This window comes from Amblyraja radiata, chromosome 28 (assembly GCF_010909765.2).
Source record: "Amblyraja radiata isolate CabotCenter1 chromosome 28, sAmbRad1.1.pri, whole genome shotgun sequence".
NCBI classification, from domain to species: domain Eukaryota; kingdom Metazoa; phylum Chordata; class Chondrichthyes; order Rajiformes; family Rajidae; genus Amblyraja; species Amblyraja radiata.
The window spans coordinates 5,549,018-5,562,810 of record NC_045983.1 but is presented as its reverse complement, the minus strand read 5'-3'; the positions used below and the strand labels follow the sequence as shown (position 1 = coordinate 5,562,810).

The 13,793-nt window shown below is 45.2% G+C and overlaps 1 protein-coding gene across 1 annotated transcript in view; it reads right to left on the bottom strand.

Annotated features, from left to right (window-relative positions):
- Window positions 1–234: 234 nt before the first annotated feature.
- Window positions 235–13,793, bottom strand: part of tmem211 (transmembrane protein 211) — a 95,224-nt gene continuing 81,665 nt past the window's right edge. The window contains exon 2 of the mRNA XM_033046361.1: window positions 235–1,741. Coding sequence (XP_032902252.1) covers window positions 1,515–1,741 — 227 coding nt within the window. The 3' untranslated portion in view covers window positions 235–1,514. The remainder of the gene's footprint in view (window positions 1,742–13,793) is intronic.

Below are 13,793 nucleotides of genomic sequence, written 5' to 3'. Positions count from 1 at the left end.
AAGGAAGTAATTTTGCTGCATGCTTAGAGGGCACCACGGTAATACGGTAATGAAAATTACACCCAGAGTATATATTTGTGTGGGAAGGAACTGCAGATGTTGGTTTAAACCAAAGATAGACACAAAAAGCTGGAGTAACTCAGCGGGTCAGGCAGCATCTCTGGAGGAAAGGAATAGGTGACATTTCGGGTCAAGACCCTTCTTCAGACTGAATAGGTGACGTTTCGGGTCAAGTCCCTTCTTCAGGTTGAGTCAGGGGGAAGGAAAACGAGAGATATAGACGGTGATGTAGAGAGGTGAAGAACAAATGAATGAAAGATATGAAAGAAAGCAACAGTGGTAAAGGAAACATGCCATATATTTGCGTCTATCTAAATGTTCATTCTGAATGATTCATTATGGCTGTACTACAGGTTCCGACGTGTCTTCACACTGACACGAAGGCCAGACAGTTGGTTGGCGGGGCCCTTTATTTAAAAGATAAACATTCGGGATTGAGTGTTAGAACCATTTGTCAAAAGAACTGCATGAGTAGAAAATGCGCTCAAAAGATTTGAGTAGATTGCAAGCCCCATTGAGAACTTGCACACTGCAGATTTGATCTTCCAACCTTCACCGGAAGCATTTGTATAAGGAATGGTTGGTCCAAATTTCATTTGTTTTCATCTCCATCCACCGAAGAGATTTCAGTGTGAGGTGTATCGCTGAGATTCTGACCTTGAGATGCAGTGACATCCAGTTATCTGATAAGCTTGTCTCTAAAGCTGGAGATATCTGCGATCCCTCCAGCCTATTCTCGCGTTCCAGTGCATTAAAAAAAAACACTTTGCAAATTGGACCTCAGAAAGAAGACATTTAGTTCCGTCCACTAGTTGACTTGACGTTCAGATGCTTCGACTGACAAAATATCCTGGTTGGAAGGACAAAATTGTTGCCCCATTTCCCAAGTTGTTCAGTTCTTTTTCAACATGAGCCTCAATAGTCTTCTTGTCACTAATACAACACCATGCTGTGGTTCGGTTGCTCTGATATTTTCACTGAGCCCATTCCTGTTATTATGGAAACAGGTCCATAAGACCACCCAGTGTGCGTCGACTGGCAATAACAGGAATTCTTCAACAAATTTAACCCACCTTTATCTGCAAATAACCCAGCTCAGCATTGTCGTGAAAACCACCGCCGATCCTTGTGAGAATTACAAGTGGGCTGGAGTTGGTAGGATGATTGGTTCAAGGTTGGTGTAGCAGTAACTGACAGGATGTTACTTTCCTTGTAATTCATTTCCTTGCAGCTTTTCAGGTGAATTGCTAGTGTCGGACGCGCGCTGTGCATCTTGTGGGAATCAGGAAGACGTTTCACCGAATGCACTTGGGTCACAATGCAAATGGGCCCTTGTTTGAGCTGTTTTCCTGGCTCTCTGGGATGCCTCCATTATCTTCCGCTCGTTTCTGAAGGTGTAAAAGCAGGATATTGTACAACGGCGGTCAAGCGGTCCCTTCCTCCAACAACAAGTACTATAACAGCGCCGGTATTGGAGTCGGTGAAAGGGATTCCTTCGGCGCATATTTGGAGAAGAAGGGCAAGAAGACTGCGAGCATGACCCCAACAATCCCCAGCATGTAGCCCCATCCGATCTGACACTCCGCTGCATGATAGATGCTGGAATCCCCGCAGTACTTCCGCACGATGGAGGAGTTCAGCCCAAACGGATAAACCAGAAGCCCAGACGCCATGATGAACACTGCAAAGACAAAGAACAAAAATCCATTAGTGTCGGAGCCTCAACTGGCAAATTTATACCATGTTCTCGACTTAAGAACTTGTTTATGTTTAGTTTGGAGATACTCAGTGGAAACAGGCCCTTCGGTCCACCAAGCCCGTGCCGACCCACAATCACCGACCCATTCACCAATGCTATCTTACACACACACACACACACACACACACACACACACACACACACACACACACACACACACACACACACACACACACACACACACACACACACACAAGGAACAATTTTTACAATTTTGCCAAGCCATACAAACATACAAACCTGCACGTCTTTGGAGTGTGGGAAGAAACCGGAGCTCCCGGAGAAAACCCCGCACAGGTCACGGGGAGAAGGTATAAACTATGTACTGACAGCATCCATAGTCAGGAAGGAACCCAGGTCTCTGGAGCTGTAAAGCCCCTGTTCCACTTACCCGAATTCTCCTGAGTTTTCCCCTTGATTCAAACTCGGAGAATGTCCGTAGCGGGTCCGTAGATGTTTCGTAGCGGCTCGTAATGCCAGCCGTAGGTACTCGGGGCATCAGGTAAGTCGGGATGTTTTTTTCAACATGTTGAAAAATGGCCACGAGTAAAACAAATAGCCCCGAGTAACTACGAACGGCTATTACCGTAATTCTCCGAGTTCGAATCAAGGGGAAAACTCGGGAGAGTTCGTGAGTAACTCGGGAAAGTGGGACAGGGCCTTAAGGCAGCAGCTCTACCGCTGCGCCACCGTGCAGCCCTAAAGTTATGTTACATTTCTATATTTCCGTAAAGAAGGTAACTTCATGTCTTGCTTCTGATTTTAGATTTATCAGATTTCTTGTTATAATTTGAATGAAGCTAATTACTGTTTCTCACTTGAAATATTATCTCTTAGATGTGACGCACCCACTGTGCCACCGTGCCACCCCAAATGGTTATGTTTAGAGAGACAGCACAGTAACAGGCCCTTAGGCCCACTGAGTCTGCGCTGACCAGCGATCACCCCGTACACATCAGGCACGTACTAGGGACAATTTACAATTTTACAAAGCCAATTAGCCTACAAACCTTTGGCACATCTTCAAACATTTCTGGACAGATCCCATCAATTGGACAGGAACATGGATAGGAAAGGTTTAGGGGATCTAGAGTCAAGAACGTTGTTTTCTCATATGTCCCGAATCGGAACAATGAAATTCTTACTTGCCTCAGTACAAAAGATTTGTAAGCACAGTACTCTGTAAACATCATAGTGAACAACAAGAAAGAAACTCAGTAGATAAGAAAAAAATATATAGTAATAGAACAAAGACAAAACCAATGCCCCTAAGTCTATACGGTTCGGATCTTATTTGAAGGTTGTAGCGTTTAATAGCCTGATGGTTGGTGGGAAGAAGCTGCTCCTAAACCTGGACGTTACAGGTTTCAGGCTCCGATATCTTCTTCCCGATGGCAGGAGTGAAATGAGTGCATGGCCAGGGTGGTGTGGGTCTCTGATGATACTGGCTGCCTTTTTGAGGCAGCAACTCCTGTAGATCCCATTGATGGTGGGGGAGGTCAGTACCCATGATGGACCGGGCCGTATTCACCATCTTTTGATGTCTTCTTCATTCTTGGGCGTTCGAGTGGCTGAACCTGGCCATGATGCAACCGGTCAATATGCTCTCTACCGTACATCATCGACCTACTGACTCTCCCCCAATCCTCTAAGGAAGTAGAGGCGTTGATGGGCTTTCTTTATGATCATAAGGAGTAGGAGTAGAATTAGGTCATTCGGCCCATCAAGTCTACTCCGCCATTCAATCATTGCTGATCTATCTCTCCCTCCTAACCCCCTTCTCCCCATAACCTCTGACACCTGTACTAATCAAGAATCTATCTCTCTGCCTTAAAAAGGGCTCTTAAAAATAGCGGTCGGGGATATGGGGAGAAGGCAGGAACGGGGTACTGATTGGGGATGATCAGCCATGATCACATTGAATGGCAGTGCTGGCTCGAAGGGCCAAATGGCCTACACCTGCACCTATTGTCTATTGTCTATTGTCTATAAAAAATATCCACTGACTTGGCCTCCACAGCCTTCTGTGGCAAAGAATTCCACAGATTCACCACCCTCTGAGTAAAGAAATTCCTCCTCATCTCCTTCCTAAATGATTGCGTCAATGTGCTGGATCCAGGTTGACAGCATGGGCTAGTTGGGCCGAAGGGCCTGTTTCCATGCTGCATGACTCATATACTCTTAAGTGACACGACACACTTGTCAGCTTTCTTGTCAGCTAATGCTGCAGCTTTCAACGGAACCATCACTAATAATAAGCCCTGGAAATAGGCAACGTTTCGGGCCGAAACCCTTTCGGGTTTCGGCCCGAAACGTTGCCTATTTCCTTCGCTCCATAGATGCTGCTGCACCCGCTGAGTTTCTCCAGCACTTTTGTCTACCTTCCATTTTCCAGCATCTGCAGTTCCTTCCAAAGATCCTACAGCGAGCTGGATAGATCACTGGACGAAAAAGACGTAGTACGGTCATGGGCAGATTCATGGGTAATTTTCGGCCCCATTTCCGTAACCGGCTTCCGTCTCCACACCAAAGATCCCGCAGGATACTAGTGCGGAGACGGAAGCCGGTTACGGAAACATCCTCGTAAAAATAAAAGTTCTTTGGTAAAAATCTTCTCCTCATTTTCAGAATTTTAAAATTTATTAACACAAACTGTTCCCCCGCAACGTTGGTTACATTGCGAGTCGGGTCGGGTCGGGTTACTAAAATGGATGAAAAAAAGGCCCACGTTCCGTTCTGCTCCGTTGCGTACTATACGTCAGCCCATTGCATTTAGCAGGAGTGGTCTATCATGCTCCGCTATATGATCTTTGGTTCCTTCTTAAACACTAATAATAAGCCACCAGGCACTGAAACAGTTACACTTCTGCTTCCCACACACACACGTTGCCACTGATGCACTTATCCCGGCGTGTTTGTTTGCAATGCATCTGTGTCAGCGGAGTCACACATAGCACGATGAACTATAAAAGCACTTCACCAACACTTATGCTGACGGGGCTGATCAGTCTAGGAGTGTTTCAATCTGCAATCACTCACTTCACTAAAAGCAGATCACAACCTTTTGTCAAATAATAGTTGTGAGCCATCTACCTCATCAGAACCATTCACAAGCAGGCAATAGTCTTATTAATCCTGAGAAAATGGCACCTCGTTGGCAGACAAAGCGAGCGGCTGCAAAACAATGACAATCTTTCAAAAGCCTTAGATTCTTAATTGGATTCCACTCCGAGTGCTTTCTGATGTCTGACCCTCACTCGAGGAGTCGACTGGTTTCCGAATCGAGCAAGAGCTTCTTCTTTGTGTCTGGTGAAGTCTTATTTAATTTGATACTCATTGTAGGACTAACTATGGGTAATGATGAGTCAGAGTGTGGGATGGGGTTTGGTAATTGATTGAATGGTGCACAAACAACAACCTTGCTCTCAATGTCAGCAAGACCAAGGAGCTGATTGTTGAGGCAAGGAACTGCGGATGCTGGTTTACAAAAAAAGACACAAAGTGCTGGAGTAACAGTGGAGCTGCTGCCTTACAGCGCCACAGAGCCGGGTTCGATCCTGACTACAAGGGCTTGGCTGTACGGTGTTTGTACGTTCTCCCCGTGACCTGCGTGGGTTTTCGCCGAGATCTTCGGTTTCCTCCCACACTCCAAAGACGTACGGGTTTGTTAGCTAATTGGCTTGGTATAAGTGTAAATTGTCCTCGTGTGCGTAGGATAGTGCAAGTGTGAGGGAATCGCTGGTCGGCGCAGACTCGGTGGGCCGAAGGGCCTGTTTCCGCGATGTATATCTAAACCTAAAACTCATATTAAAATTAAATTCCACAGATTCACCAGCCTCGTGCTCAAGAAATTCCTCTTATTTTCCTTTCCAAAGGTACATCTTGCTGCTGTGCCATCTATTCCTACACTCTACCACTCTGTGGAAACATCACATTGTTACAACCACAAAAACAAAAGCCCATCCACACTTCTGCTTCCTTGGAAGATCGAGGGGATTTGACGAATAACTCCTCTCTTGAACTTCTACAGGTGTAGAGAACAAATTGACCGGTTGCATCACGGCCTGGTTCAGCAGCTCGAACGCCCAGGAACTAAGGTGATTACAGAAAGTGGTGAACACCCGCCTCGGGTACCGACCTCCCCACCATCGAACGGATCTACAGGAGTCGCTGCCTCAAAAAGGCAGCCAGCATCATCAGAGACCCACACCACCCTGGCCACACTCTCATTTCACTCCTACCATCGGGAAGAAGGTATAAGAGTCCAAAAACCATAACCACCAGGTTCAAGTACATTGCCTTCGCTACAGGCGTCAGGCTCCTGAACGCTATACAACATGAGGAATCTGCGCTTTGTTGCACTAGTATTGGGGTCATTGTTTATTATCTGTTATCTATGAGTATTGTGTTTACAGGCCTGTTATGCTGCTGCAAGTAAGAATTTATTTTGTTCTAACCTTTTCTCACCTCCAATTTATTTCCTCATCCCCCACCCCCCCCACCTCTACTTTTCTACTTTCAATCTGAAGAAGGGTTCCGACCTGAAACGCCACCTATTATTTTTCTCGAGAGATGCTGCCTGTCCCGCTGAGTTACTCCAGCACTTTGTGTCTATCTGCGGTGTAAACCAGCATCCACAGTCCCCTCGGACACAGTAAAAATGTAATTGTTCTGTTGTCGGTACTTGTAACAATCAAACACTCTTGACACCGTCACTGGCCAGACCTTGTTGGCTTTAAACAGACTCCCGCATCTCAAAGATGTGCGGGTTTGCAGGTTAATTGGCTCTCTGTGAATCATCCCCCAGTCTGTTATGAAAGTGGGATATTGTAGAACTAATGTGAACGAGTGATCGATGGTCAGCATGGACTCGGTGGGCCGAAGGGACTGTTTCCATGCTGTATCTCTAAACATTGAAATTCTCCATTATGAAAGAATGCCAGTGACTAGGTTGTTACTAGGATGTCCTGCCTGCATTGCTGCCAAGCTTTGCCTGTTCATGTTTATTTAATGCAATACACACTGTGCTATTGTAGACAACACTAAAACACAGGTGGGCTTGAACCACTGCTCTGCTAACTGAGGAATATATCAGGGCCAACTTGACAGGTCATTGACAGAGCTCACTTCTATCACTGAGGCTCAAGTCTTGTCTGGGTAGTAAATTATTGAAGATGTCTTTTGTTGAGAACATGTCCCTAAATATAACCATGTCAGCAATCAAGAATGTTTATTGTCATATGTCCCAAACAGAACAATCAAATTCTCATTTGCAGCAGCACAACAGAATATGGTACTCTGACAATATAATAACTAAAAGAAGTTCAGTATATATATATATGTATATGTATATGCACACACACACATACACACACACATATACACACACACATATACACACACACATATCTATATTACTAAAAGTCTGATCTTGACAACTTCCTGTTGTTCTGTATATTGATTTTAGAAAAAACGCTGCCACTTACAGCTGTGATTTTTGGCCATCTTACTCAGAGTCTCCCCTCCGCTGCACAGGACAAGAGGATTTTTTCCATCGATGAAAAATAAAAGAGTTATTAGTGTTTAAAAAATGTTGAGATTCTCTCTCCTGAAGGCCACGTCCCTTCCGGAGGGACTATAAAACCTGGAAGTGTTGAGTGCCTCAGTCAGTCTCTACAAGATGGGGGAGCGAGATGGTCACGTCTCTCAGGCTGAACTGTGAATAACACTGAACACATGTCTACTAAACTGCTAGTGGTTTTACTGATCTGTCAGTGCCCTCAATGTGGTTTGAAAATATAGTTTGGAAATGCTAAAGCTGTGTTGCCTTTGGTTTGGAAATGCTAAAGCTGTGTTGCCTTTGGTTTGGAAATGCTAAAGCTATGTTGCCTTTGGTTTGGAAATGCTAAAGCTGTGTTGCCTTTGGTTTGGAAATGCTAAAGCTGTGTTACCTAATTAAAGTTGCCATGCCTAATTAAAGTTGCCTTGCCTAATTAAAGTTGCCTTGCCTAATTAAAGTTGCCATGCCTAATTAAAGTTGCCTTGCCTAATTAAAGTTGCCGTGCCTAATTAAAGTTGCCTTGCCTAATTAAAGTTGCCTTGCCTAATTAAAGTTGCCTTGCCTAATTAAAGTTGTCTTGCCTTCTATATAATTAAAAGTCTAATCTTGACCACTTCCTGTTTGCACTTTATATTGATTTTAGAAAAAACGATACCACGTACGGCTGTGGTTTTTGGCCATCTTACTCCGAGTCCCCCTCCGCTCATCAGGTGCCGAGAATTTTTCCCATCGATTAAAAATAAAAGAGTTATTAGTGTTTAAAAAATGTTGAGATTCTCTCTCCTGTCAATCACGCCATGAAGGCCACGCCCCTTCTGGTGGGAGGGGGGGAGGGACTATAAAACCCAGAAGTGTGGCCATGGCTCAGTCTCTGCAAGATGGAGGAGGGAGAGGTCACAGCTCACTGTCTTTAGTGGCCTTGCACCCTGCTTGAAATGGTATGAAACTGCACTTGAATTTGGTGGCCTTGCACCCTGCTTGAAGTGGTAAGAAACTGCCCTTGAATTTGGTGGCCTTGCACCCTGCTTGAAATGGAATTTCAAGGAATAGCCGTGAGTCAACTGCCAGCCCACCAGCCGTGAGTGAGTGAGCTGCCAGCACAACAGTCTTGAGTGACTGAACCGCCAGCCCAATAATCCATTTGGCCCACAATATCCATACTAGCCCTCTGGAAACCAGTCCCTTCAGCTCACAACACCCATACTAGCGCTCCAGAAAGCACCCCCCCCCAATGGCCACCAATATTGGAATTGGTGGAGAGGTGGAATATTGCGTTGGGGGACCAGCCCTCCCGTGTGATGCTGGGACCCAACGGGTCCCACTTAGTCTAGCATATATATATATATATAGGAAGGAAATGCAGATGCTGGTTTAAATCGAAGGTAGACACAAAATGCTGGAGTAACTCAGCGGGACGGGCAGCATCTCTAGAGAGAAGGAATGGGTGACGTTTTGGGTCGGGACCCTTCTTCAGTCTGAAGAAGGGTCTCCTGCACGATACATTATTCCCCTTATCCTGTGTCTGTACACTGTGCACTGCTCGATTGTAATCATATAGTCTCTTCGCTGACAGGATAGCACGAGACAAAAAAAGCTTTTGACTATACCTCAGTACACGTGGCAATAAACTAAACTAAACTAAAATGCTATTTTCAGCAAAAGCAAGAGGGCAAACTTGCTGTCAGTGGGTAGTACAGAGAGAACCCATTCCTCTTATGCTGTAGGCCTTAGAAATGAATCCATTAAGTAAATTATTTAACAGATGTTTTGATTAGTTCAGCACCATCTATGACATTATTAGCTGCAAATGATACAGTTTTACAAAGCCTTGGAAATGGTTGATTAGAGATTAAAATGTTCGCTAATTTGTTTTGTGTTTGTGCTCCTTTTAGAGGAAACTGCTTACGTAAGATGTGCAATGTGAAGCATATTTCCTGGCACCCAGTTGATTGAGGGTGGTATTATATTGTAATCATAATTGCTAATTTATTTATGTCAATCTGTCTGTTCCAAAGTATTAAAGTTTGGAGATACAGCGCGGAAACAGGCCCGTTGGCCCACCGTGTCCGCGCCGACCAGCGACCCCCCCTCCCCCCATACCCCAGTTCTATCCCACACACACGGAACAAGTTACAGAAGCCAATTAACCTACAAACCTGCACGTCTTTGGAGTGTGGGAGAAAATAGGAGCACCCGGAGAAAACCCAAGGCGGTCAAGGGGAGAACGTTCAAACTCCGTACAGACAGCACCTGTAGTCAGGATTGAACCTAGGTATCTGGTGTTGCAAGGCAGCAACTCTACCGCTGCGCCACCGTGCCGCACTCTGTGTCATTCCGGGCACATGTTGTAGCTCAGAAGAATGAATCGACCAAAAGTAAAAAGAGAAAGTTCTTCACCTACTCAGCAGGTCAGGCAGCATACGTAGAGAGAGAAACAGAGTTATGTTCAGATTGATGGTGTGCAGTTCATATGGTCATACGTCATTGGAGCAGAATTAGGCCATTTGGCCCATCAAGTCTACTTGGTCATTCAATGATGGCTGATCTATCTCTCCCTCTCAGCCCCATTCTCCTGCCTTCTCCCCATAACCTCAGACACCCGCACTAATAAAGAACCTGTCAATATCTTCACATTGTGTTTTTGATTTTCTGTTTTTGGACTGAATTCTGTTTTTAATTTGTGTCTCTGTGATGTCTTTATTACTTATTTTATTCTGATTATATGTTTTTATTCCTATTAATCTATGTAAGGTGTCCTTGAGATGTCTGAAAGGCGCCCATTAAATAAAATGTATTATTATTATTAATATCCATTGACGTGGCCTCCACCGCTGCCTGTAGCAATGAATTCCACAGATTCACCACCCACCACACAGGTCGCGGGGAGAACGTACAAACTCCGTACAGACAGCACCCATGGTCAGGATCGAACCCGGTCTCTGGCGATGTAAGGCAGCAACTCAGCAACTCCAGAAATACTAGGGGACCGAGGATCTAGCGGGAGGGAGGAACTGAAGGGAATCCACCTTAGTCAGGAAATGGTGTTAGGTAAACTATTTGGACTGAAGGCAGATAAATCCCCAGGGCCTGATGGTCTGCATCCCAGAGTACTCAAGGAGGTGGCCCTAGAAATCATGGATGCATTGGTAATCATTTTCCAATAATCTGTAAACTCTGGATCAGTTCCTGTGGACTGGAGGGTAACCAATGTAACTCCACTTTTTAAGAAAGGAGGGAGAGAGAAAACGGGGAATTATAGACCAGTTAGCCTTATATCGGTAGTGGGGAAGATGCTTGGGTCGATTATTAAAGATGTAATGGCAGTGCATTTGGAAAGTGGCTCGAAGGGCTGAATGGCCTGCTCCTGCACCTATGTTTCTATGTTTCTACCGCTGCACCACCGTGCCTCCCTAGTCCATGTTTGTGTGTGTGGTCTGAGTCTACGTATGTGATGCTGTTGTAAGCAACATCTACATTGCATGTGTACTCACAGTACCCGTGCCTGCGACAATAAGTCATTGACTCGACACACAACAGGCAGCTGTACTGCAATGACACAATACGGGGAAATTTAAACGCACATAAAGCATATGGCAAAGCAGATCATGTACACACTAACCAGAATGCACTGTCTAAAAAGGCTATCACAATCTGTTACAAGATGAATTATTCATTTTGGGATAAAGAGGCATAACACATTTTTGGCTAAAACTTCAATTAAAATATTTTGCAATCTCATTGCTTAAACCTGGCCGTAAGGGATGAAGTGGCTGTAGGTGGGTAGAAGTGGATCAGAAGCATTTTCAATGTGATGTGTGTGATTAGAGGAATGTCTTTCTCATTTCTGACCCACAATGTCATGTTCAGGAGCGTGTGGTACCGATAAATGATCAGCAAATATGTCATTGCAGGCTTTCATTCCGAGCGGTGATTTCTTCCTAGTCTTTCCTGCCACCTTTCAAGGGCGTCACGGTGGCGCAGCGGTGGAGTTGCTGCCTTTACAGCGCCAGAGACCCGGATTTGATCATGACTGCGGGTGCTGGCTGAGTTGAGACGTTCTCCCTGAGTAACTCAGTGGGTCAGACAGCATCTTTGGAGAAAAAGGATGTCTGAAGAAGCGTTCCACCCTGAAACGTCACCTATTCCTTTTTCTCCAGTGTTGCTGCCTGACCCGCTGAGTTACTCCAACATTTTGTGTCCAGCTTTCTACTGTACCTCGCTGCACCTGGCAATAATGATAATACACTAAGCCTTGTGACCAGCGTGGGTTTACTCCGAGATCTTCGGCTTCCTCCCACACTCCCACACTCCAAAGATGTACAGGTTTGTAGGTTAATTGGCTTCGGTAAAATTGTAAATTGTCCCTGGTCTGTGTAGGATAGTGCTCACCAAGTCTGCACTGACCAGCAACCCCCGCAAGTTAACATTATCCTACACACACTAGGGACAATTTACAATGATACCAAACCAATCAACCTACAAACCTGTATGTCTTCGGAGTGTGGGAGGAAGCCGAAGATCTCGGAGAAAACCCACACGGTCACAGGGAGAACGTAAAACCCCGTACAGACAGCGCCCGTAGTCGGGATCGAACCCGGGTCACTGGCGCTGTAATGCCCCTGTCCCACTTAGGAAACCTGAACGGAAACCTCTAATCACACACACCACCCAAGGTTTCCGTGCGGTTCCCGGAGGTTTTTGTCAGTTTCCCTACCTGCTTCCACTACCTGCAACCTCCGGCAACCACCTGCAACCTCCGGGAACCGCACGGAAACCTTGGGTGGGGCGCAAAGTCTCCAGAGGTTTCTGTTCAGGTTTCCTAAGTGGGACAGGGGCATTAGGCAGCAACTCTACCGCTGTGCCACCGTGCTGCCCTACCATTTACTATGCAAGTTTTGAGATACTTATTGCAGTCATAGAGACATACAACATGGGAACGGGCCCTTCAGCTCAACTTGCCCACACCGACCAACATGTCCCATCTGCACTAGTTCCACCTGCCTGTGTTTGGATCATAAACCTCTAAAACTGTCCTATCCATGTACCTGTCTAAATGTTTCTTAAATATTGCGATGGTCCCTGCCTCAACTACCTCCTCCGGCAGCTCGTTCCATACACCCACTCTTTGTGTAAAAAAGTTACCTCTCAGGTTCCTATTAAATCTATCCCCCCCCCTCACCTTAAACCTATGTCCTCTGGTTCATGATTCCCCTACTCTGGGCAAGAGACCCCTCATCCTCTTGCACTCCAAGGAACAAAGTCCTAACCTGCTCAACTTTCTATAGCTCAGGCCCTTGAATCCTGGCAACATCCTTGTAAGCCTTCTCTGCACCCTTTCCAGCTTGACAACATCTTGCCTACAAAATGGTGCCCAATACTGAACACAATACATGGCACTTTTGAAATGATGGCCTCCTATTCTATATGCATTCATTGTGTATAATTATGTGAATCAAGATTTATCGCAGGGGAAAGCGAATTGGGAATAAAAATAAGATTTATTTAATCTTGGTGCTTTTGGAGGAGAGCAAATTGTTTTACATTTAAACATCATATTTTGCTTAATGGCTCTGAGCATGAAAGTTATGGGTTATTGAACGGAATAGTTTTTACATTAAAAAGCAGAAGGTACATTACATTTCAGCTATAAAAGTATTTATTGTAGTAATGCACTACATTCGAGAAGTTCATCTGAGTTTGTAGTTCGGAATACTCAATATAGTCCTCAATGGAATTAATTTCAGAGGCAGAGTGTATGTATCAGTGCCTTTTACTGGAGATGGATTTCTAGCCTTGTGTGCCTTTGCTAGTGTAGATATAGAACGTACAGTAATTCCTTTTGATTGAATAAGCCTTCAGTGTTTATCATGAGTATCCCCAGAATATTGGAGACATAGACTCATCGAGTCATACTGCATGGAAACAGGCCCTTCGGCCCAACTTGCCCACACCACCCAACATGCCCCATCTACACTAGTCCAATCTAAACCTATCCTATTCATGTACCTGTCTCAATGTCTCTTAAACATTATGATGGCACCTGCCTCAACTACCTCCTCCGGCAGCTCGTTCCACACGCCCACAACCCTTTGTGTGAAAATGTTACCCCTCAGGTTCTCATTAAATCTTACCCCCTCCCCCCACACCTTAAACCTGTGCCCTCTGGTTCTCGATTCCTCTCCTCTGGGCAAAAGACTTTGGACATTTACCCGATCTATTCCTCTCCTAAAAACGACGCATGTTTGTGTGTTTGGAAACATAGAACAATCTAATGCAGCAACAAACTCTTCAACCATTTATGCCTGAGCCAAACATGATGCCAAGTCAAACCAATTTCCACTGCCTGCGTATGATCCAATATCAACCCGTTCTCTGCATATCCATGAGCCTATGTAACAGCCGCTTAAATACAAC